Here is a 25,711-nt window from a genome sequence, read left to right as displayed (position 1 = left end):
ACAGTCAAAGGCTTTGGCATAGTCAATGAAGCAGAAATAGATGTTTTCCTGGAACTCTCTTGCTTTTTCATGATCCAGCGGATGTTGGCAATTTGACCTCTGGTTCCTCTGCCTTTTCTAAAACCTGCTTGAACATCTGGGAGTTCACATATTGCTGAAGCCTGGCTTGGAGAATTTTGAGCATGACTTTACTAGCGTGTGCCATTAGAGCTTCTCTAATATGGGGGAACTATATATTGATATATATGATTTATCTCTGAGAGAATTCTATTTGCTTTATTGAGATATGATGAACAAAAACTTAGATATTTGAAGTATATGATGTGATGACTGATAAACACATACATTATGAAAACATTCCTTCAACAAGTTAACACATCTGTCACCTCACATATTTACTTTTTAAACCAGATTCTACACATAAATGATTCCATGTGGTGTTTGTCTTTCTAGTTTATTGCACTTAATGTCCTCCAGGTTCATCCATGTTGTTGCAAATGACAGAATTTCCTTCTTTTTTAAGGCCGAATGATTATGCCAATATTTGTATTCTAGAATATATAAGGACAAAAATCACAATTTCTTGAAAAAGATACTTTTATAATTAAATGTATTCAATAGTGAGTAAAATTAAGATTCTAAAAATACCATTAACAATATTTTTACCTTTAAAAAGGTACAAATCTTTCTGGTCCCCCTTTTTTTCAAATGTACAATTTGAAATGTTTTTAATTTTTAAAAGTGTGGTAAAACACACATAACAAAATTTACCATCTTAGGTTTTACCCGTTACTAAGCTTCCCTGGTGGCTCAGAGGTTAAAGCGTCTGCCTCCAATGCGGGAGACCTGGGTTCGATCCCTGGGTCGGGAAGATCCCCTGGAGAAGGAAACGGTAACCCACTCCAGTATTCTTGCCTGGAGAATCCCATGGACGGAGGAAGCCTGGTAGGCTACAGTCCACGGGGTCGCATAGAGTCGGACACGACTGAGCGACGGAACGAAACGAAACGAAGACTGATGCAGTTGTTACCACAGATCAGATTCAGAGAGTCCCTGACTAAAGGGACGTCTCCTCTTTAATAAAATAGCCATTATTACGAGTTTCTTGGCCAAGAATGGACCCACTGTGATGAAATCCTAGAAGGAATATTGTAGAAATACAAAGTCTATGAAATAAATTTTTGTGGCATATAGCCACACAGATAAATCTTGAGCACATAATGTTGACAAGAAAAAGCAAGTTACAGAGGCTATAAACAGCTTGTTTAGTTAAGGTATTTAAAGATACACAACACCATCTATTGTTTTGGCATCTATGTAACACACACACATATATAAATTTAAAGGTATAAATAAAATCAGAGTGTATAAAGACAAACATTTAAACTTCAGGACAGTGGTTCCCCCTGGGGAGAGAGTTAGGGAGGGAGGTGATGGGTCAGGAAGCCTAAAGAAACTTCAGCTCTGTTCACCTGATCCTAGTTGATGCCAGATGAGGGTGATTCAATGGGAACAAAGCCATGTCCCAGCTCTAACGGAGCAGACGTGCTAGTGGAGGGAAACAGACAGAAGACAAATAAATGCGCTGAATACATGAGGCAGTGAAAGTGCTAGCAAGAGAGGTTAGAGGCTGATGGAGGGAGGCCATTTCACAGAGGAAGTTTGGGGATGGTGCCTTCTCAGGTAAGGTGCTGCTAAGGCAAAGACACAAAAGGCACAGGAGCATGTGCTTATATGGGGAAAGCTCTTCAGCTGTAAAATTTCATTTTGTTTAAGTAAATAGGGTAAAATGTTAATATTTCTTCCATTACAGCAGTGGGCTCATGGTTGTTTTCTGAATGCTCAAAAATTTTCATAATAAAACAAGCAAGAAGATTTAAAAAAAAAAAAAAAAGAAGAAGAAAGCCCACTACCATCACTTCTTCGAAGATTAGGAGGAAGGATGTCATACCTCTCCAGATACCTTCCAAATGGAATATCTTGAGCCTGTGATTGCAGATCCTATTTCCTTAGGCATCCTGCATACATTGGGGCCCCCTAAGAAACAGTAATAACCCCAGCACTGGACATGCTGCATGGCCATTAGATAATGCATGCTTGCCTGCTATTCCATCCACGGAGGAAATGGCAACCCACTCCAGTGTTCTTGCCTGGAGAGCCCCAGGGACAGGGGAGCCTGGTGGGCTGCCGTCTATGGGGTCGCACAGAGTCGGACACGACTGAAGTGACTTAGCAGTAGCACCCATCCACTAACTGATCTAGCTATCCATCCACCCATCTATCTTTACCTCCCCAGTAAAACACATGCCTGCTCAAACACTCTTATTTGAAAAGAAGAGGGCAGATGATAAAGAAACAATACAGCATATATGTTTCAAATAGAGGGAAAGGCATCTATACAAAGTAAATGGAGACACAAGATATAAATCAACACGAAGCACTGATGACAAAAGACAGGAACTCTGAGATCTGGCGAGGAAAACACACAGTGTTTGTATTTGTGAGCCACAGAGATCTACCATTTACAACATGCTCCAATGTCACCTTGCTCCCTCCCCTCTCCCAAAAAAAGGGAAGGCATCTTAGTGATGTTGTGCTCCCACGTGCACAGAAAAGCAGGGAGCAGGAGTGGAATCACAGCTGCACGGATACCTCAAACTCTTTTTTTGGAGATAATGTAAATTGAATAAGAAAATGTGAGGAAGTATATGGGATGTCAGCTCTAATGCCATACCTCTAGCAGGTATTTAATAAATATTTGGCGAATGGATGAATGTATATGAGGTTGCCTCACAGTAATATTTTATAAATGATGTATTTTTTTGTACTCAGAGCATTTCCCAGGTCACAAAATTCTTTCAAAGGTCATGGTTAGCCCCGACATCTCTCATAATAACAATTATTTTTAGCCGACCATCTATAGGTTCTAGACAATACATAAGCAATCATGTTCTTAGCAGAAGTGTCCTTGGGGTTGGGGGGTGGAATTCCCTTCTTCCACCTTTCTGCTATCTGAATTTGGATGTGATGGCTGGATCTCAAGCAGAAATTCTGGACAATGAGACAGAAGCCACCTACCAAGGATGGCAGCACAAAGAGACAAAGGCTGGATCTTACCATTATTGAGCACAGGCACACCTCATTTTATTGCACTTTGCTTTACTGCATTTTGTAGATATTGAGGTTTGACTTTTTTTTTTTTTTTGCTTTGTTTTTTTACAAATTGAAGGTCTGTGGCAACTTTGAGTTGAGCAAGTCTACCGGTACCTTTTTTCCAACTGCATTTGCCCACTTCATGTCTCTGTGTCACATTTTGGCAATTCTCTCAATATTCGGAAGTTTGCCATTATTTTTCTATTTGTAATGCTGATCTGTGATCAGTGACCTTTGATGTTACTATTGCAAAAAGATTATGACTCACTAAAGGCTCAGAAGATGGTTAACAATTTTTTAGCAATAAAGTGTTAAGGTATGTTGGGTGGCTCAGACAGTAAAGAATTTGCCTGCAATGCAGGAGACCAGGGTTCAATCCCTGGGCCTGGAAGATCCCCTGGAGAAGGGAATGGCTATCCACTCCAGTATTTTTTCCTGGAGAATTCCATGGACAGAGGAGCCTGTGGGCCACAGTCCACGGCGTTACAGAGAGTCAGACATGACTGAGCAACTAACACAATACATTATTAAGGTATGTACACTGCTTTTTAGACATGATGCTACTGCACACTTTACAGACCACAGTACAATGTAAACATAAGTTTTATATGTACTGGGAATCAAAAATTTCATGTGACTTACTTTACTGTGATACTCTCATTATTGTAGTGGTAGAAAACCAAACCCGCAATATCTCTGAGCTATGCGTGTACTACACTAGTCTTGGGCAGCCAATCTCTGAACTTGTACAATGGAAATAAATAAACTTCTATTTTATTCAAAATCACTACATTTTAGTAAAATAAGCTTTTATTAACTACAAGCTACCATTTTCCTTTTATCGGTTTACTCTCCAATGCGGCCAAATCTAATCCTAACAGATATATGTATGTCACTTCATCTCTCCAACCAAAATCTGATTGAAAGTTTGTTATCAAACTCATTTACTAGACAGGGAACCGAGCCCAGAGAGGATTAACCAGCTCAACAGCACTCAGGACCCGAGACGTCTGCCTCCGACCTGAGCCCAGTGCTCCTTTCCCCAACCATAGTCTCCTTTCAGTGTGGCTGACGGGGATTTGTCGTCGTCACACTTAGCTGCTCAGTCAGGTCCAGCTCTGTGTGATCCCAAGGACTGTAGCTCCCCCAGGTTCCTCTATCCATGGGATTTCCCAAGCAAGAATACTTGCCATTTCCTTCTCCAGGGGGATCTTCCCAACCCAGGGATCAAACCAGTGTCTCCTGCATTGCAGGCAGATTCTTTACCACTGAGCCACTGGGGAAGCCCCTTGATATGGATTCAGTTCAGTTCAGTCACTCAGTCGTGTCCGACTCTCCACGATGCCATGAATCACAGCACGCCAGGCCTCCCTGTCCATCACCAACTCCCGGAGTTCACTCAAACTCATGTCCACAGACTCGGTGATGCCATCCAGCCATCTCATTCTCGGTCGTCCCCTTCTCCTCCCGCCCCCAACCTTTCCCAGCATCAGAGTCTTTTCCAGTGAATCAACTCGTCACATGAGGTGGCCAAAGTATTGGAGTTTCAGCTTTAGCATCAGTCCTTCCAATGAACACCCAGGATAGATCTCCTTTAGAATGGACTGGTTGGATCCCCCTGCAGTCGAAGGGACTCTCAAGAGTCTTCTCCAACACCACAGTTCAAAAATAAGGGGCTTCTCTGCTGCCTCAAATGGTAAAGAATTCGCCTACACTGCAAGTGACCTGGATTCGATCTCTGGGTTGGGAAGATCCCCTGGAGAAGAGAATGGCTATTCTTGCCTGGAGAATACCATGGACAGAGGAGCCTGGCAGGCTACAGTCCATGGGATCACAAAGAGTCAGACATGACTGAGTGATTTTCACTCCACTTCACCAATAAATAAAGTATATTAAGCAAGAACATACAAAACAGTTTGTTGTGAAGGAGCTATATCAAAAATTCTGATTAGGTGTATATGGGGAGTAGGAAAGCCAGGAAGGAGTTTAGGATGCAGGCTAAAGGAGAAGGTACACTGTACTACACTCAGGATGACTTCAGAAAGTCACACAGCAACAAATCCACAACTGCCCTAGACCGACTGCCATGAACCACCATTCAAGCAGGAAGTTGGCAACTGACTTGATTACAACCACCTATGCAACCTCCTGGGGAAAAATCCCACCCATCTCCCAGAGGCTTCTGTCCTAATTATAAAAAATACATTTAAGCTCTTTGCATTTTTTCTTTTAAAATAAGTTATATAATATTAAGTCTATAAAACTACAATTGGAAAGTCCTCAGGCTATCATAATCATATAGTTAGTTAACATTTGAAACCAAACGGAATATATCCTTGGTAAAAATCAGAGCTGGCACAGTTAATTCGTCTAAAATATATGTTATACCCTTATAATTTGAGCATATCTTTTAAGAATAATTTGAATATATGGTTCTCGCTGCTCAATTCATTTTAAATGAGTTATCTCTTTTAGAAACAAAGCTTTAAATTTTTTTATGATTATAGCTATATTCTCATTATAAAAGAAATTAGAAAATAAAGAAGCCCAAAAGCACCTTGCAACTTTCACTTTTTATTCTAATTGAAACTACAAAAATTATTTTTCCTTATCTTATGATATGAAATGTTCATAAATATAACTAAAAAGACATGAAATTATATGGTATTGCCATCTAGAAAGAAGTACTATATAAAAAAGATCTTAACGACCCAGATAACCATGATGGTGTGATCACTCATCTAGAGCCAGACATCTTGGAGTGCAAAGTCAAGTGGCCCTTAGGAAGCATCACTATGAGGCACTAGTCGAGGCAATGGAATTCCAGCTGATCTATTTCATGTCCTAAAAGATGATGCTGTTAAAGTACTGCACTCAGTATGCAAGGAAATCTCAGCAGTGGCCACAGGGCTGGAAAAGGTCAGTTCTCATTCCAATCCCAAAGAAAGGCAGTGCCAAAGGATATACAAACTACTGTACAAGTGTGTTCATTTCACATGCTAGTAAGGATATGCTCAAAATCCTCCAAGCTAGGCTTCAACAGTACATGAACTGAGAACTTCCAGACATACAGCTGGTTTTAGAAAAGGCGGAGGAACCAAAGACCAAATTGCCAACATTCGTTGGATCATACAGAAAGCAAGGGAATTCCAGAAAAACATCTACCTGTCTTACCTGCCTCCTGAGAAACCTGTATGCAGGTCAAGAAGCAACAGTTAGAACCAGACACAGAACAATGGACTGGTTCCAAATGGGGAAAGGAGTACATCAAGGCTGTATACTGTCACCCCGCTTATTTAACTTGTATGCAGAGTACATCGTGCAAAACGCTGGGCTGGATGAAGCACAAGATGGAATCAAGATTGCTGGGGGAAATATCAAGAACCTCAGATATGCAGATGACACCACCCTTACGGAAGAAAGTGAAGAGGAATTAAAGAGCCTCTTGATGAAGGTGAAAGAGGAGAGTGAAAAAGCTGGCTTAAAACTCAGCATTCAGAAAACTAAGATCATGGCATCCAGTTCAATCACTTCATGGAAAATAGACAGGGTAAAAGTGGAAGCAGTGAGAGATTTTATTTTCTTGGGCTTCAAAATCACTTCGGACAGTGACTGCAGCCATGTAATTAAAAGATGCTTGCTTCTTGGAAAGAAAGCTATGACAAACCTAGACAGCATATTAAAAAGCAGAGACATCACTTTGCTGACAGAGTTCATATAGTCAAAGCTATGGTTTTTCCAGTAGTCATGTACAGATGTTAGAGTTGGACCATAAACAAGGCTGAGCACTAAAGAATTGATGCTTTTGAATTGTGGTGCTGGAGAAGACTCTTGAGAGTCCCTTGGACTGCAAGGAGATCAAACCAGTCAATTCTAAAGGAAATCAACCCTGAATATTCATTGGAAGGACCGATGTTGAAGTTGAAGCTCTAATCCTTTGGCCACCTCATGTGAAGAGCCGACTCATTACAAAAGACCCAGATGCTGGGAAAGAATGAGGGCAGGAGGAGAAGGACGCGATGAGCGTCCCCCAGAGGACAATTAAGAATGATGCTAACCAGACCTGCCTTCACACATCGTAAAGGGCCGTGAAGGCACATCACTGCAGCCTGCTCAGAGCCCTGTGGAGTTCATGAATCATTCTTTACAGGACATAGGTCATGGCTTCCAAACCACAGCTCCACATCCTGGGCAGTGGTCCAACAAGGAGCGGGGAATGTGACAGTACTGCCAGGCATATGCTGAGAGGTGAGCACCTACCCTCAGGACAAAAACACCCGTCCCAGAACTGTGAAGGGGCCTGCAGTCTATGCACCGGCGAGGGAGCCAGACGTGCTGTCCACACTTGCAGAACACGGGTCACTGCTCTCCCCAGAACCCTGGGTCCTCTGCTTCAGGACTATGCTTTGGATTTCCAGATCAGGTGGCCAGAGAAACCTTAACTTCTAAATGTTTGCTGATCCACAGTTAGAAAAACGGTGGCCTGCAAGCTGGATTTGGCCCACAGATGTGTTTTCTTTGGCCTGAAAGATGTTGGATCACTTTTATAGAGCAAGCATTGAATAATTTAGAGATTTCCTGTATTTTCTCTTAAAAACTTAAGTCTGGGCCACACCGAGCCTGCATTCTTGTGCAGAAACATTCAGAAAAAGCTGAGCAGGTCATCACCCCCAGTGACAGTATGCCTCTGTATTTATGGGACTGTGCTTTGGGGGCTGTCCCCTGACCCTTGACTGTAGCCTCCTTACTCCCAGCAATTCCTGATTTAGGTCTAATTTAGAGGTTCTTCTAAACCTAACAAAACAACTCACCTCTTTATCCCCATATAAAATTCCTTATTTAAAAAAGAGAAAAAAATCAAGATATATGTAGGTGAGGGAAAATACACAAAAGTCTAGAAGCTTAAAAGCCGGTGCTATATAGTTTGTATTTGTGATGTTCTCATGACATGATAGAAAGAAGCTAAGAGAAGTTTAAAAAGGCTGTTAAATTTATCACTCAAAATTCTTTAGGTAGAGTCAGATTACATCCTTCCGGATGGGTTCAAAAAATATATTCTATTTTTAAAAGAAACAGTGCAAATGTCCAGTTACAAAGTAAATAGGTCATGGGGATATAATGTACAGCATGGTAACCTTAGTTAAAAACACTGTATTGCACATTTGAAAGTTGCTAAGAAAGTCTATCTTCAAAGTTCTAATCATAAGAAAAAATATTTTTGTAACTATGTATGGTATTTTTTTGTAGGTATGGCAACACACACATGAGAACAAATTATAAATTTACTATTGATAGTTTGTCTCATTTATTGAAAAAAATCCTCTCATCATATATTGATACAGTTTTTTTTTTTCTCACTTAGATCTTGAGATTGGCAGGTCACCATCCCCTGAATTAACCATAGTCAAGATTCACAGCTTTAACGCTTTCTCCCCTTTTTTCACTATAAGTACTTTGCCAACATAATGTTAGCTTTCGTCTCAACATTTATGCACTCATCATCCCTTCCTACCCTGGAAGTGAAGACAGTAAGCAAAATGCACCAATATATTGGGTTGGCCAAAATGTTTGTTCAGGGTTTTGCAATCTTTCAGAAAAACCTAAAAGAACTTTTTGGCCAACCCAATACCTGGGCCAGATCCTATTATGGCAAATGATAAACATTAATTGCTTGGCAAAATCATTTATTTTTTGTATAAAATAGATGCATTAAAATAATCAACCCAGGGACAACCCAACCGTAAAAAGGCATTTTTAAAACTATTATAACAAAACAAAATTGAATATGCACTGGCAATTAGTTGATACTGAGGAACAATTGCAAATTTTATTTAGTATAACAAAGATTTTGTATGTGTCTGTGTTCATATCTGTTACTGCTGGTTTTAAAAAGAAATAAACTCTATTGGTTTGCTATCACGTGGGACTTAGAAATCTTAGAATTGTAGTCTTTCACAGTTTAAAGAGGCTGTAAACATCACCTAGTCCAGGCATGGAAAGAAGATTTCAATTTACAGGCCAATTTAACAGTGCTGTCCCAAGAAGAAATGTGAGTCTTTAAGACTGAGAGGGGGAAAAAGGTCATGAACCATTAGCAATACTGGCCAAGGAAACAAAACAGGGAAGTGGGGCCATGTATGTTACTACCACTAGTCACCTCTAGAATCTCTAGTCTAGTGGTCTTTCAAAGAGTTGTTATTTGTTAAGTCAACTCATTACCTCTTTAGACAGCTCTATGAAGTTCTTTCTTTTATTTTGGCCTGAAATCTTATTTTCTGCAGCTTACAATGATGTGACATATAAGAAGAGCTCCACTTTAATTTGACAGTGCTTGAACTATTTCAGATATTTCGTTCATCTTTCCCAAGTCTAAAACATCACACTCCTCACGGGGCATGGTTCCTGCCCTGTCTTTACCACTTGCCATTGACAAACACCAGTTTGTCTCTGCCGTTATTTCAGTGTGGTAGGCAGTAAATGGTCTGCTGATGTCATGTTGTCACAGCATAATCCCAAACTTTATTGAGTTCAAATTTTGGTTTTCAGAATCTCTACATTCATTTAGACTTCAGATGCTCTACCTCAATTTAACTAGTCTGATAGAAGCTTCTAAATCTATTATCAGCCACATATGGGTCAACTTTAATGGATCTCTCAGAACACATAACTGTCTTCCTACATTTCCAGGCTCTGGCATGCCAGCAACCAGGGAAACCACAAAGAGATTCAGATGACCCTTCCTGATTGTTCCGTGGCTCCTCAAATCCATCTATGAATTTTCCATCTTAGGAAGAGAATTTTCCATCTTACAACTGAGAACTGAGGGCCACTAACCAGAACCATCTGACCACCATTGTCCTTGTTGAAAAACAGGCAGGCTTCCCTGGTGGCTCAGTGGTAAAGAACTAGCCTTCCAATGCAAGAGACACGGGTTCGACCCATGATTCATGAAGATACCACATGCCGCGAAACAAATAAGCCTGTGAGCCACTATTGAGCCTGTACCCTAGAGCCCATGCTATGCAACAAGAGAAGCTACTACAATGAGAAGCTTGCACACCGAAACCAGTGAGTAGCCCCTGAAGCAATGAAGACCCAGCACAGCCAAAAGTAAAAAATAAATTTTAAAAATTAAAATGCTGGTTTAGTCATTCACTCAACATGTGTTGCAAGGACTGGAATAAGCCACTGAGTAAATGAGAATGAATGACATAGCAGTCATGTAATCAAACACACAGTTTCTCAAAACTAAAACACAGACATAAATAACTCAAGCAAAGTGATCAGTAAGGTACAAAGAACTAAGGGATTTGGGAGGTGGAAGAGAAGGCAGCAGAAAGGAAGTTGAAAATTAGACCAATTTAACAGAGGAAGGATCAATAGTAGGCCTGAAAGGACGGGTGGGATCAGAACAGTGGAAAAGTGAGAAAAGAATAAATACCAGTAGATTAAGTAATTCTGTTTGGTTGATGCATACTGCTACTGAGAAATAAAGTTTGGAAAAACACAAAGAGGCAAAGCTGAATGAGACTCTTCCTCTATCAGGATCAGTTAAGGGTATTTATACCAAAGAACAAGCAACCCATCAAAAGGTACAGAAAGATGAAGAAGAAAAAAGAAAGCAAAAAGTCAGAGCCAGGAGCAGAAAAGAAAAATTAAGTGACTGTGGAAAATTCTGAAAGAGATGGGAATACCAGATCACCTGACCTGCCTCTTGAGAAACCTGCATGCAGGTCAGGAAGCAACAGTCAGAACTGGACATGGAACAACAGACTGGTTTCAAATAGGAAAAGGAGTACGTCAAGGTTGTACATTGTCGCCCTGCTTATTTAACTTTATGCAGAGTACATCATGAGAAACGCTGGGCTGGAAGAAGCACAAGCTGGAATCAAGATTGCCGGGAGAAATATCAATAACCTCAGATATGCAGATGACACCACCCTTATGGCAGAAAGTGAAGAGGAACTCAAAAGCCTCTTGATGAAAGTGAAAGAGGAGAGTGAAAAAGTTGGCTTGAGGCTCAACATTCAGAAAACTAAGATCATGGCATCTGGTCCCATCACTTCATGGGAAATAGATGGGGAAACAGTGGAAACAGTGTCAGACTTTATTTTTTGGGCTCCAAAATCACTGCGGATGCTGATTGCAGCCATGAAATTAAAAGACACTTACTCCTTGGAAGGAAAGTTATGACCAATCTAGACAGCCTATTAAAAAGCAGAGACATTACTTTGCCAACCAAGGTCCATCTAGTCAAGGCTATGGTTTTTCCCGTGGTCATGTATGGATGTGAGAGTTGGACTGTGAAGAAAGTTGATTGCCGAAGAATTGATACTTTTGAACTGTGGTGCTGGAGAAGACTCTTGAGAGTCCCTTGGACTGCAAGGAGATCTAACCAGTCCATTCTAGAGGAGATCAATCTTGGGTGTTCACTGGAAGGACTGATGCTAAAGCTGAAACTGCAATACTTTGGCCACCTCATGCAACGAGCTGACTCACTGGAAAAGACTCTGATGCTGGAAGGGATTGGGGGCGGGAGGAGACGGGGACGACAGAGAATGAGATGGCTGGATGGCATCACCGACTCTATGGACATGAGTTTGAGTGTACTCCGGGAGTTGGTGATAGACAGGGAGGCCTGGCGTGCTGTGATTCATGGGGTTGCGGACAGTCGGACACGACTGAGTGACTGAACTGAAACAGGGATAAAGAGAGAAAAGCGAAGGATGAGAAGGGAAGACAAAACTGTCTTCTTGCTAGCAGGAGGTGCTTCCCTAATTTACTTCCCCTCCTTGACACTGAAATGTCTGGGAGCATCCACTCTTCTATCCTGAAATGAATCTTTAGGCTTAGATTTCTAATCCAGATTTATCTTCCATCTCCCTATGCCCTTTGTTAATGATCACGTCCCCTGAACCGTCTAATCCACCTCCAGCAGTCACTGTGACTGATCCCGAAGGAATGCTGACAAAGGAAAACCATTGAAGAGGACAGCTCAGTGTCTGCAACATACCTGATAACAGAGTGGAGGAGCAAATGATCTTGATACGCACCTAAGGAGGGGAAAGGGGGATGTGAAGAGGGAGGCTATCCGAGGTGTGAGTGGAGGGAAGAGTCTGTGGACTCAGGAAAGAGCCACACGATCCACATAAGAACTCGGGCTCCCCTTAGGCTTGTTCACTCATTTAACCACTCATTCACTCATTTATTCCCCTCTCTATCCCACCCTTTTCTGCTGTCACACCCAACAGCTGCCACACACCCAACGGCAAACAGAAAGCACTTTCCACAGCAGGCTCGGTTTATACCTCACTTCATTAGTCCCTCATGATTAACCAGGCCCCTAAATAGTGTCCCAGATTTTCCATTTCAGAAATACAATATGGTATGATTTCTCACTTGTTGCCTTCTCTGCCACGTTGTAAGCTCACAAGGGAAAGAGCTATCTTCTCAACTGCTATATCCCCAGCACCTTACAAAGGGTCCAAACTCAGTAATTAACTACACTACACAGACAATTAAGGGGTATCACTTGAATTACTTAAAATTCTCTAAAACCAGAAATTGGTGTAGCCAAGATAGCAACTTGTTCACCAAAGTCACTGTTCTCTGACACTTTGGGGACACAGTTATACTAACTTCCCAACCTCTTCTGTAGTTAGCTGTGGCATGGGATGAGTTCTGGGCAGTGGGGTGTGAGTAGAAGTGATCATGCCACTGCCGAGCTGTCCCATAAAATCCTCCCAGGCTTTGCCTCCACATTATTTTTTTCCCTTCTTGTTGGGACTGTTGACACACCCCTTGAATGACCTTGGAAGTTACATGCTGATACCTGGGACTCTATGTAGAAAAGAGCCACCTCTTTAATGTGCTCATAAGAGAACTAAACATATTATGTTTGAGCCATCCATGTGTTACAGCAGTTAACCTCCCCTAATCTTTACCAGCTAGCAGCTGTTTGTCACTTTCCTAAGGAGAAATTAAAGACTTTGAGAGGACAGTACACTCTTTCTTGGTACACAGGACTGACAAAAGTCCTGCTTGTTGATGATTATCAGGAAAGATAGTAACTTTGCCTTGGGCTGGCCTGGGTGTGACCCACAACACAGAATAGGCTGGATGAGTTTCTGGTGATGTCAGAACATGGATGATCAGCTTGCTTGCCTTGCCTCCTCTCAGAAGTACAGAGCCCCATGGGCTCTGGACAAATACCCAGTTGCCTTCTCAAGTAGTCTGGCCCTGACCTCATCTGTACTTACCTGGCAAAAATGTCACAGCACATTGCTCTGCTGTTATCAGTGCCAGCTGGGGAGAAACTTCCAAAAGCTTTTTCAAAAAGCCACAGCAACCTACATTGCCACAGAACAATGGGTGGCAGTGATGACCCGCCTTCTGAATAAAACATGTGACTGAGCGGACAGAGATGAAACCTCAGACAGAATGCATTTCCCGGTGGCAAAGCTCTTCTTGCACCGTAGATGTGTCTGAGTCTGTTGTTTCTCCTGAACACTTGGGACTTCAAAGAAAACTACTCTCCCTGACAGACTGGAGCATGTAGGCAATTGCATTACATTAAGAGAATTATTAGCATGTACTATACATAATTGCTTGTTCAATCTAGGTCTCAGAAACTATTAAAAGGATAAATTACTGACTAACTCTTTTCACTTTTCCTCATTGCAGGTTTATGTCAAGAACTTCCAGATTCAGTGGTTCTTAATCTTTAGGGGATCGTGAACCCTTTTAAGAGTTTGATGAAATGCCTTGACCCTTTCATTAAACAAAATGTCCACAAGCACATGCACATATTACGTATGATTTCAGGGTACACACAGGATGCCAGGTTCATCCACTCATTCCAGGTTCATGGACCCTCTAGAGCAGAGGGCAGCATATTTTCCCTCCAAAGGCCCAGAGAGTAAATTTATTGGGCAGGCCACATACTGTCTCTGTCACAGCTACTCAACTCTGCTCCTGCAGTAGGAAAGCTGTCCTTCCCGTGTTCCAAACAAACTTAATTAGTAGATCTCAAAATTTGAATTTCATACAATTTGCATAAGTCACAAAATATTCTTTTTTTCCATTCTGTTTTCAGCCATTTAAAAAATAAAAACCATTCTTAGCCATTAGCTTGTACAAAAACAGGTGACAAACCATAGTTTGTCAACTCCTGCTTGTAAGGCATGGGTTCCCTAGAACAAAGTTTCTATCTCTATTTTCACTAACTTCTAACTGAAACTTCACATTTCTTCACATTATGAATGCAGGCAGCAAACCTCAGTGTTGGCAGAAATCATAGGCACATTCATGCCACGTTAAGAGTGGTGGCTGCTGCTACTGCTAAGTCACTTCAGTCGTGTCCGACTCTGTGTGACCCCATAGACAGAAGCCCACCAGGCTGCCCCGTCCCTGGGATTCTCCAGGCAAGAACACTGGAGTGGGTTGCCATTTCCTTCTCCAATGTGTGAAAGTGAAAAGTGAAAGTGAAGTTGCTCAGTCGTGTCCGACCCTTAGCGACCCCACGGACTGCAGCCTACCATCCTCCTCCATCCATGGGATTCTCCAGGCAAGAGTACTGGAGTGGCTTGCCATTGCCTTCTCTAAGAGTGGTGGCAGGTAATACAAAATATTGATCAGGCTCATCATTATTTTTAAATTATGGCCATTTAATAGATCTCCTACTGTATCTTGCCATTTAAATGTGCTGATAAACACATATATTATTATATGAAAATTTTGATTCAGTAACTATATTTCAAAATAATTGATTTCCATTTGAATCCTATATATTTTATTTAGAGCATTTCAAAACAGAATTCTGAGAAGTAGGCCAGGGCTTTCACCAGACACCAAAAAGGTCCATGGCACAGGAAAGGTGAAGAGGGTCTGGACAGGCAAGCCAGAGCATCTCCTACCAGAGCATTCACATCTTCTGTTTTGTGGATGAGCATCCGTATCTCCTCTGGATCACCGCTGAAGATTGCTTGGACCAGTGGTGGCTGTAAACACAGGAGAACTGGAATTAGAACTATAATTAAATAATTGGATTGCATTCAGATGCAGATGGATAGAAGATCTATTCCCCAAAAGTTTATTCAACAATTATCAATTGGCAGACGTAGATGAATATGGCTCGGGTTCACCCTTGCTCAAAGTCCAGTAGGGGAGTTATTTGCATTAAGAAATAACTAATATGATTGGAAAGCCATGACAGACAGTCACATCTAATCTGGGGCTATGAGTGTAACATGAAAATCACCACTAGTTGAAAATGTCCTTGGATGGTCCTTAAATTACCTATCAAGAAAACTACCAAATCTGTGTTTTTGTGCAAAGGGTCCCCTACCATTCCCCAGTTTCTCATTAGACAATGCTCCCTGGGCCTTTTAAACGATTCTGTTCCTAGAGGATGTTAGTGGACATGTTTCTGGCCTTCTGAACGCTTGCTTTTTTGTCAAAGTTTGGAAAAGCCTTTAAATCATCCTGCCAACACTTCCCATAGCTTAGCCAACAAGCACTGAGTGTTTTAGAGGTGACTTTTCCCATCTATTCAAAGGAAGTGGCGTAACGGTGGGGTGGGGAGGAAGGAGAGGCATTACTAAACATGGATCATTGAACTCACCTAGATTAAACAAGCCCAACACATGGTAGCAGGATTTACAAACTTGATGGAAAGCCAGCTGAAAGAAAAACTGGCTCCACTTGGGTGGTAGGGTGAGAAGAATGTCCAAAAAAGCTTCATGGAAGGCACCTTCATGAATGCCTGTGAGTTTGCAAAGAGAAGGAAGGATATAGTGGCCAGGGAATCAGAGTGTGCAAAGGTATGTATATGCAAAGAGCCTGATGTTAGAAATGCTGCCATCAACCTGGTGACCAGGGTGTGGGAGAAAAGAAGAAAAGGGGTGGGCTCTGGGGTTGGTGTCGGGCTCACCCCACATGGTGAAGGATCCGGTTCAAAGCCAGTTCCGCCGCTTGCCAGTTACATGTTGAGCCCATTTCCCATGTGTAACCTGGGGCCAAACATGATCTTTGTTGGCCAGTCCATCAAAGGGTTGGTTTTAGGAACAACTGAGATAATATATGGGAAAAGCCTTCTATAACCCTACATGCTGCATGCTAATTCGCTTCAGTCGTGTCTGACTCTTTGCGACTCCATGGGCTGTAGCCCACCAGGCTCCTCTGTCCATGGGATTCTCCAGGCAAGAATACTAGAGTGGGTAGCCATGCCCTCCTCCAGGGGATCTTCCTGATTCAGGGATGGAATCCAGGTCTCTTATGTCTCCTGCATTGGCAGATGGATTCTTTACCACTAGCACCACATGGGAAGCCATACAACCCTATCCAAATAACAGATGTTTTTACTAAGAAATGTTTATGATGTCAATATGGAGTATTTGACAATTTTTTTCCAAAGTTTAAAACCTTGGTAATAACACACATGCACACACAACACACATACATTTACTTATAAATTTTGGAAATACTTTAGTCCTAGCAGGCAATTGGATGGATGGTGGCAGTTTCCCAAACTTGTCTGATTGTAAGTATCACCTAAGACGCTTACTAAAACAACATTCCCAGATCCCTTCCCTGGAGATTCTGGGGTGGGGTCGGAGAACCCAGATTTCTAATAATCACCCACTTAGTTATTGGGAACTGTGAGCACTGACCGAAAGTGACATGGTTAGAATTATCTGCCTCAATCTTTATGTAATCTATATGAAATTCCAAGTCCTGACTTTCCCTACAAACTTTCTTTTCTCTTTTTTACCTTCCTGTTGCCTTTCTTACATGTTTTGATGATGTTCCTTGTTATTTGAGGGGACCAGTATTAGTATTGTCAGTAGGACATGGTAAAATTCCTTAAGGAACCATTATATTTTAAAAAAATGTTAGGGACTTCCCTGGTGGCCCACTGGTTAAGACTCTATGCTCCCAATATAGGGGACACGGGTTCGATCCCTGGTTGTGGAACTAAGATATCTCATGATGCAGAGCGTGGCCAAAAAAAATATAAAATTGCAGATAAGTATTACCACCTTTCAGGAATTTGTCCACAGTTTTCCCTCTGCCATCAAAGTTTCCAGCAAGTAGACAGATGTATATCTCTTTTTGGTCCCAAATACTCTCTTAATCCTACCTTCTTGCCAAGGTGTCTGATTCAAAGATAGTTTCTCAAATTACCAACAATTAAGTAGCAAGAAAGAAGGCTTGAAAAGAATGCAAGTTTGACCAGTTGGTGTGAGCTGGCACTCTGCCCAAGATAATAAGTTCCTTCCCTACACTTGCTGACTACCTGCCATGTCTCCAGACACCCTGCCTCATGGCAAGGACCATATTTCAAGTAAAACAGACAGTCATATAAAGTCAGAATTTCAACAAAAATATCTGACTCTGGCATATCTACTTCATAATTCTCTATCTGCTGTGCCTGTTGCCAAATGCGTGTGCATATTTTTCTGCTTTTTTGAACCTTAAGAGAAAGCAAATACCAAACCCCAATAACCAAGGGATGACAAGCAGAGGCAGACGAGATTTTAGTGTTGAGTCAACAGTGATCAATCAACAGTTGAGAAGTTAAGATTCTGAGAAACAAACCCACCCCAGTTTAATGCACCACTGGTTAGTCACTTTAAGGAAGCACAGCTAGATAAGCAAAGCTTCTCTTCACTCTTGAGTGAAAGAATGCACGCAGATATTCAGTCCTCACACCACTCAAGAAAGGCAAGGGTTCCAAGCTATGGCTGGAATGTACCCAAGGAGAGCCACCCTACAAAGCTGCCAGACAAGGATGCCAGCACAGCCCTCAGCGGGGAGTGGCGTGTGGAGCTTTCCAGACACCTCCAGGCCCAGGGCCTGAGACCCACTGGAAGGTTATCATCAATGCAGAGAATTCCCAGCAGAGAATGGTATGCATACTTTCTCAATGCTTCCGAGGCTCCCTCTGCAAAAAGCTGCTTTGGGGAGTACTGTCAATGCTCAGAATTCCTAGCATCCATCGGGAAGAAGCTGACAATTGTAACTCTTTCAGTCACATGTATATACCAATAAACCCACAAATACATGGCTACATTTTGCCCATGTGTGTACTCATCTGCATCTACATTCATGCTTGTATGCACAGAGATACATGCTGATTCACACACAAATCCCTCCCACTCCCGGTGGAATAGAAAAGTGCCAGTTCTCCAAAGTCTCGCTAACTGGACATTTCTGCCACATACTGTGACATCATTGTTTTCACAACTGTGAATCCAGGCACTATGAGATTCCAAATCAGAACTTCAGACACATGCTTCGCCGTGTGTTTGCATGGATGAAGTTCTTGAACTAAAATTTCTATAACTCTTGAGCTAGTGGTACTTCTCTTAAAAAAAAAAAAAAGTACAGGCATTTCTTTTTTTCTCTACACTTCCAAATAAAACACACCCATATAACACTTTGATATTCCCTTTTGTTGGGATTTTAATTGGATCCTGCTGTTTTATTTTTCCCTAGGCAAACACTTGCCCTGAGAATAAATATTTGGGAAAAGATACATCTAAATACTGTCTCTATTACATGATTTTAAGAAAGAGGGAATATTCTAATTACAATACTCTTGTTCATTAGTACCAAGTACTTTTACTCTGTTGACTATTTAATTGGAAATCTCTGTATCTTTTGCCTTGACATTGACAGGGCCTTCCAGGGCTTCCCTGGTGGCTTAGAGGGTAAGGTGTCTGCCTGCAATGTGGGAGACCTGGGTTCGATCTCTGGGTTCGATCTCTGGGTCGGGAAGATCCCCTGGAGAAGAAAATGGCAACCCACTCCAGTACCCTGGCCTGGAAAATCCCATGGATGGAGAAGCCTGGTGGGCTACAGTCCACGGGGTCACAAAGAGTTGGACACGACTGAGCAACTTCACTGTCACACTGTCTATGCAAAAGAACAGAATCCCAAGCCTTGGTATGTACAAGAATTTTCTTTTAGAAGTTTCATGCATTTCAATGCTAGCATATACAAAATACAAGTGCTTTGTGTGCAAATTTGAATAAGTACATTTTTAACAAGGGTCAGAGTTGTGAAAAACAAATAGTGGCAGGAAAAAGAGAGATTCTGATGTCATGAAACCACTGGTTATCAATCCCTAAAGAAATTTAAATTCTTTAAAAGAGATATGCAGCTTCAGTTACCAGAGTTGTTTTAGCATGTTTAGCAGCTGTAGACTGGAAATGATTTCCATGTGCTGTGAATACTGGCACAGTCCCTCATGTAGATTCAGAAGGATACTTCCTGGGCTTGCTTAACCAGTGGCACAAGTAGGGGTCAATATTCAGATGGTACCTGTTCTTGTCTGTCAATACCACCAACTACCAGCACTCTACTGGTAGAAGAGTGAACTGGTAGGGCTGTTCACACTTGCCAGAAGTGTGGACAGCTGCCTTCTAGAGGTGACTGTCTGCCAGCCTGATGACATTTGAACCCTCTAAGACAGAAGAGCAAGGCAGAAGCCCCTTGAATTTGGCAACCATTATGAACAATGTGGCCATTGCTGACATTAGGAACTGAAAATTTATCTGCAAAAAGCCACTTCCACTTTCACTACCCACAACCCCTATCGGCCCACCCACTACAGTATTTTTCTATCTTATTCTCAGTCTTTGAGAACAAACGAGGAAAATATCCAATTCCCAAATATAAGATGCTAAATCAAATAATGTACTGACAACAGTATTCTCAAACTGTGAAGTAGAGTAACAATTCCACTAGGGGGAGCAAGAAGGTAATTTGTTACCTGGGAGGTAAGAGTAAATATTCAAGTTGTGTAATTAAGGTAGCTGGAGGATCCACTTTATTCAAGACATGATAGGATTCAAGCTTCTGGGAGAATTCTTAGTAATAAGTAAACACAACCTGTATTACACCCCAAAACAAAAAAATTTTAAACTTTCCTATTGATCCCTGAGGGTCCAGGTTTTTAGGAAGTAAGAATAAAGCTATTTAAAACCCAGGTGTTAAAGAATTATTTTCTTCACGTACAAAATCCAATTATTCCCTCAACTGAACTTTTTAAAAGTACTGCTAATGGTATCAGATATGCCACTGGCTTAGGAATAAAGTCCAACTATGAGGAAAGCACAGGAGGTTTAAAGGATCCACTCCGTCCTGTCTTGCAATGACAGATCCGCATCGGTTAGCATCCTCCAAAATCTTCTACTGAAACTAACAGTTTGATTTTAGCTAAAACCACTGTATAGTGCATTTCACTTTCAATTTGTCAGAGCTGCGTATTCTTTTCTAATATGTTGGCTTTGGAAGATAAGCAGAGTGATAGAGGCTGTCGCTGAGCATCTGAAAATATAGCCCATGGTAGAAGTCCAAGAAGATGCTCCAGCATTACATTCCAAGTTGTTGGCGTGCTGTTTGTCTTTTTCTGATTAGACTGAGTAAGTAAAGATTCCAAGTCTAAATGAAAACATCTTGTATTCTAATCAGGAGTGAGTTTTGGGAATCAACCAATAGCCAAGAGGGAAAAGTGATATTCCTAAACATCTGTCCACACTTAAGTATTCTGAGTACAGTATGTCATTAAAGCAGGATGGGAGCATGTTATTAGTAGCTAATAGCTGATATGGCAATAATCTGACCATGTGAAACCATCAACTTATATGAACATGCTGAAACACTTCATTAGGTAACAACTGGTTTTTGTGTAAGGCAGTGCTTGTATTTTTACAAAAGGATAATAAAAATTTGCTCGAGTCACTAGATTTAATGGACAGAACTTGTTAGCTCTACTCATGTGGGTCCTGCCTGCTGTGTGATCTGCTGACAGAGTGCCATTGAGTACTTCCTGAATACAGATCATTTCTTACTTGGGGAGAAGTTCACTCCATCATAGAAAGACAATGATGATCATAAAATCAGAATCTGTTTCCCTTAAGAACTGTACAAAATATACTGAGTCCTCATAAACATTTTTAATGCAAAAATACATGACTGAAAATGTCTCCTACAAACTATGTCACAAAGTGTCTATAATATTTCCAATTTTTTATTAAAAACAGAAAAAAGCATTAAACGCAAAGTATCGGTAATACTCTATTGTAGAGATTTATTAACTTTACACTTGTGAAAGAAGAACTACAGTTAATCAGAAAATGGAAAAATTAATTTATGCAACCTTTTCCAAAATGATTATGACACACAGGCATTCACTATGATATAATTATTCAAGGACCAGTTATTCAGTTTCTGGAACATTCATTTCCTTTGCCTCACCTTCCTTTCCTGAGATCCTCCTTAAAGAGAGATCTCTCTGCTCTTTAAGAGTGCTCATTAGCACCTTCACCAGAGGAGCACTGGCCGGAGGAAAAATGAAACCCAAGCATGTCAACTTTGGTACTAGATACTTACAAAAGGTTAGGTAAAAGGAAATGATGAAACAACAGCAACTGTAAGCTTGAAATCTGGAAGCAATGTTGATTTTTACGGACCTGAGATCTTTCTTCTGCCATAGGAGGAAGACTCATGTATGGTATCAGAGACACTTTGGGTTAAATCTTAGCCATGGTTTCCTCATCTATAAAACAGGGTCATGTGATGATGATGACCCTGTTTTATAGATGAGGAAACTACAAGCAAGCCTCCAACAGTACATGAACCGAGAACTTCCAGATGTTCAAGCTGGTTTTAGAAAAGGTACAGGAACAAGAGATCAAATTGCCAACATCCACTGGATCATAGAAAAAGCAAGAGAGTTTCAGAAAAAAATCCATTTCGGCTTCATGGACTACGCCAACGCCTTCAACTGTGTGGATCACAACAAACTGTGGGAAATTCTTAAAGAGATGGGAATACCAGACCACCTGACCTGCCTCCTGAGAAATCTTTATGCAGGTCAAGAAGCAACAGTTAGAACTGGACATGGAACAACAGACTGGTTCCAAATAGGTAAAGGAGTACATCAATGCTGTATATTGTCACCCTGTTTATTTAATTTATATGCAGAGTACATCATGAGGAACACTGGGCTGGATGAAACACAAGCTGGAATCAAGATTGCCAGGAGAAATATCAATAACCTCAGATATGCAGATGACACCACCCTTATGGCAGAAAGTGAAGAGGAACTGAAGAGCCTCTTGATGAAGGTGAAAGAGGAGAGTGAAAAGGTTGGCTCAAAAGTCAACATTCAAAAAACTAAGATCATGGCATCTGGTCCCATCACTTCATGGAAAATAGATGGGGAAACAATGGAAACAGTGACAGACTTTATTTTCTTGGGCTTCAAAATCACTGCAGATGGTGACTGCAGCCATGAAATTAAAAGATGCTTGCTCCTTGGAAGAAAAGCTATGACCAACCTAGACAGCATATTAAAAAGCAGAGACATTACTTTGCTGACAAAGGTCCATCTAGTCAAAGCTATGGTTTTTCCAGTAGTCATGTATCGGTATTAAGAGTTGAACCATAAAGAAAAGAGAGCGCCAGAGAATTGATGCTTTTGAACCGTGGTGTTGGAGAAGACTCTTGAGAGTCCCTTGGACTGCAAGGAGATCCAACTAGTCTATCCTAAAGGAAATCAGTCCTGAATATGCATTGGAAGGACTGATGCTGAAGTTGAAACTCCAATCCTTTGGCCACCTGATGCGAAGAACCAACACTGGAAAAGACCCTGATACTGGGAAAGACTGAAGGCAGGAGGAGAAGGGAATGATGAAGGATGAGATGGTTGCATGGCATCACCGACTAGACGGACATGAGTTTGAGCAAGCTCCGGGAGTTGGTGATAGACAAGGGAAGCCTGGTGAGCTACAGCCCATGGGTCATAAAGAATTGGACATGACTGAGTGACTGAACTGAACTGAGCCATTTTATAAAATACATTTAAGAAATGACATAACATACACCATATCTCCTGTACAAGGCCAATGCTCAATAAAAAATAGTGATTAGTGTTGATTTTTCAGGTAATAAGCTGAAAAACTTTCACAGACAAGTGCATGGGATTCAGGGAGATTTCCTTAAAAATGACAGAGCAAATAAATGAAGTTAGGTTTATAACCCACTCAACACCACCAGTAAAGCAGAGGGACCTTTTATACTGGGGAAAAAAGTGTTTATTTACAGAAAAGGGAGAAAAAACCACACTGAGCCTGATTTGGCCTTTGTTATCCTGGGCAACCTCAAAAATGCTGCACAGACTCCCTGTACTCAGAGGTCTAATCTATAAAACCAAAATAACAGCGACTCACCTGAATAATACATCGTCTCTCTTGACTCATCAGCTGTGCCCCATATTTATGTCTTCTGGATGGGGCGTGAAACTTTACTGTTTAAGGTTATTATAAACATGGTTTCACTTTCCTTTATATTTTCCTGATGGTCATAAAGGAGATTAATTCCCTGTTTGGAGCTGTGAGGGGGGTCAAGTGATTTGCCTGTTAGTGGCAAAGTTGAGACTAGAATTTAGTTTTCCAGATTCTCTCAGTTCAGTCCTTTCTCTCTCACATGTCATATTAATACAATAAATATAAAATAAATATATATAAGTCCCAACCTGTAATTCAGCCTCAATTTCAATGAACTTTCTATGGAGAAATTGTACAACTTTACAACTCACTAAGGGAAAATATCGTTTCTATTTTCTCTAAACATGTGTGTATATACACCATATAATGACTATATATGTGTATATATTTCTAGATACAGTACCCCCAACACAATGACTAACAATGAAACAATCTTGCCAAAAGTTAGAAAACAAATAGGTACAATCTCAAACCTGGGGAGGGCACTCTCTGTGAACTGAATTCTCAGAAAGAATGAGGAGGGAGGTGTAAGCTAGATTTTGAATGAGACTGTGAAGACTGTAGAGACTGTGTACATCTTTCATGTTGGAGAATGGTAGACAACGAGGTTAGAAAAAGCACGAGTGGAGGGAGCACAATGCCAGCAGAAGGAGTTTTAACCTAATCTTCTGAGAAAACAGGAACTGAAGGTCTTGACCAAGAAAATGGCACAGTCTTTGCAGTTAACCTGGCCACACTGTGGGTGGGCGTTCAAGGAGAAGAAGGAGTTAAGAGAACCCAGTTAGAACACTATCACGGCAATCCAGGCATCCCAGGAGAGAACTTTCCCATCTCCACGTATCTTGGGCTCCCCAGTTACAGCTTACAGGGAAACAGTGGAAACGACAGATTCTGTTTTTACTTCTTTGATGTTGCTCTATTCCTGGATGCAAGTTTGGCTCCGCATCTTGGCAATTTTCCTCTCCTCTTTATATATAGCCCAAATCTCCTGCCCCTAACACACTACTGCTTCCAGGTGAAATCGAGGTTACTCCCTTTAGTTCCTGGAACACTTCCATCTCCACCCCAACAGAACCTCCATGGAAATAAGTTCTGTTCTGTCAGACTTGTCACTTGAGCACTGAACTTAAATCATAGCATTTCAAAAATAGGCCACAACCATAAAGAGAAAAGCAAAGCAAAACAACACAGACATACTCTGCCAAATGCCATATTTGTATTGGGATCTGCTGCCAATTACCCACATCTTTCTTCACTCTGTCTAGTTTGAAATGGCTTGAGATCAAATCTCAACTTTAGTTAAGTTAATTAAACAGTGTTCAGGAGTTAACATTTAAAGAAAGTTATTTTAAGCAAGAGCACAATAGATCCAACAGGTTAGCGTATGCAGCATATTTAAACCAATGTAATTTTAGTGAAACAGAAAGAACAACAATATACTTTTACAACAGTTTCCTGTTTTGAGAAATTTTTATAGAGGTTTTATTTCCTCTCTTAGTTTTGTTAACATTCTTTATATAACTGTATCTTATAGCATATTGAATTCATGTGGTTTTAAATACAATCAGTGATTTTAAAATGTTAATCACTGAAATGAAAGCCATTTTAGTGATCTTTGTGAAGGAAAAACATATATATGGCCAGAAGATGATTTTCCAGGGTAATAAGTGTATTCAGTGTAATTTCTTTGTTCAGATACGGAAAGTGGTTCTCAGGTTTAGGATGCATTGTACAAGCACAACTATTTTACTAATATTTGATATATACATTCCTTATCATAATAAGGACAGTGATAAAATAGTATTACTAAAGAAAAAACATGATAGAACATAAATTACAGTAATATTCTCTTGTGATCTAGAGTAATTATAACTTTTGAGAATTACTGCCAATTGGAAGCTAAATACACCAATTCAATCATCCTTTAAAAACAATCAATGTGGAGAAATAAAAGGCATCAGGAAGGTGGCAATTTCTTGTTAAATTTGGAGGAGGGTAGAATGATCACATTACAAGATATAATAAATTAACTCAATCACATAAAGTTATTCATGGCTCAGGCAAACTCCAAATCGGGTTTGTCTAATTTGTTAGAACCTGAATTCTCTCAAAAGTCACCTTTTGCCCAGTTAAGTCTTCCCAAAGTCCATGAGAATTTCCTTTTAAACCTCTCCTTCCTTTCTGTAGTTCTTTCTCTTTGAATTCCACAGAATTCAAAGGAAGACAGCAGTAAAACTCTCACTACTTCTCCACAGGGAGCC

At 40.9% G+C, this 25,711-nt stretch overlaps 1 protein-coding gene across 3 annotated transcripts in view; it reads right to left on the bottom strand.

The window, feature by feature from the left end:
• ANKRD44 (ankyrin repeat domain 44) overlaps positions 1-25,711 on the bottom strand; it is a 320,963-nt gene that overhangs the window by 179,211 nt on the left and 116,041 nt on the right. For all 3 annotated transcript variants that reach the window (XM_055398457.2, XM_055398458.2, XM_088828639.1), the window contains exon 2: positions 15,069-15,152. In XM_055398457.2, coding sequence (XP_055254432.1) covers positions 15,069-15,152 — 84 coding nt within the window. The remainder of the gene's footprint in view (positions 1-15,068; positions 15,153-25,711) is intronic.

Source organism: Moschus berezovskii, chromosome 2 (assembly GCF_049115385.1).
Source record: "Moschus berezovskii isolate FMDL1 chromosome 2, NW_MosBer_1.0, whole genome shotgun sequence".
Taxonomy (NCBI): domain Eukaryota; kingdom Metazoa; phylum Chordata; class Mammalia; order Artiodactyla; family Moschidae; genus Moschus; species Moschus berezovskii.
Note: the sequence above shows the minus strand (reverse complement) of the source record. Positions and strands in the feature narration are given on the sequence as shown.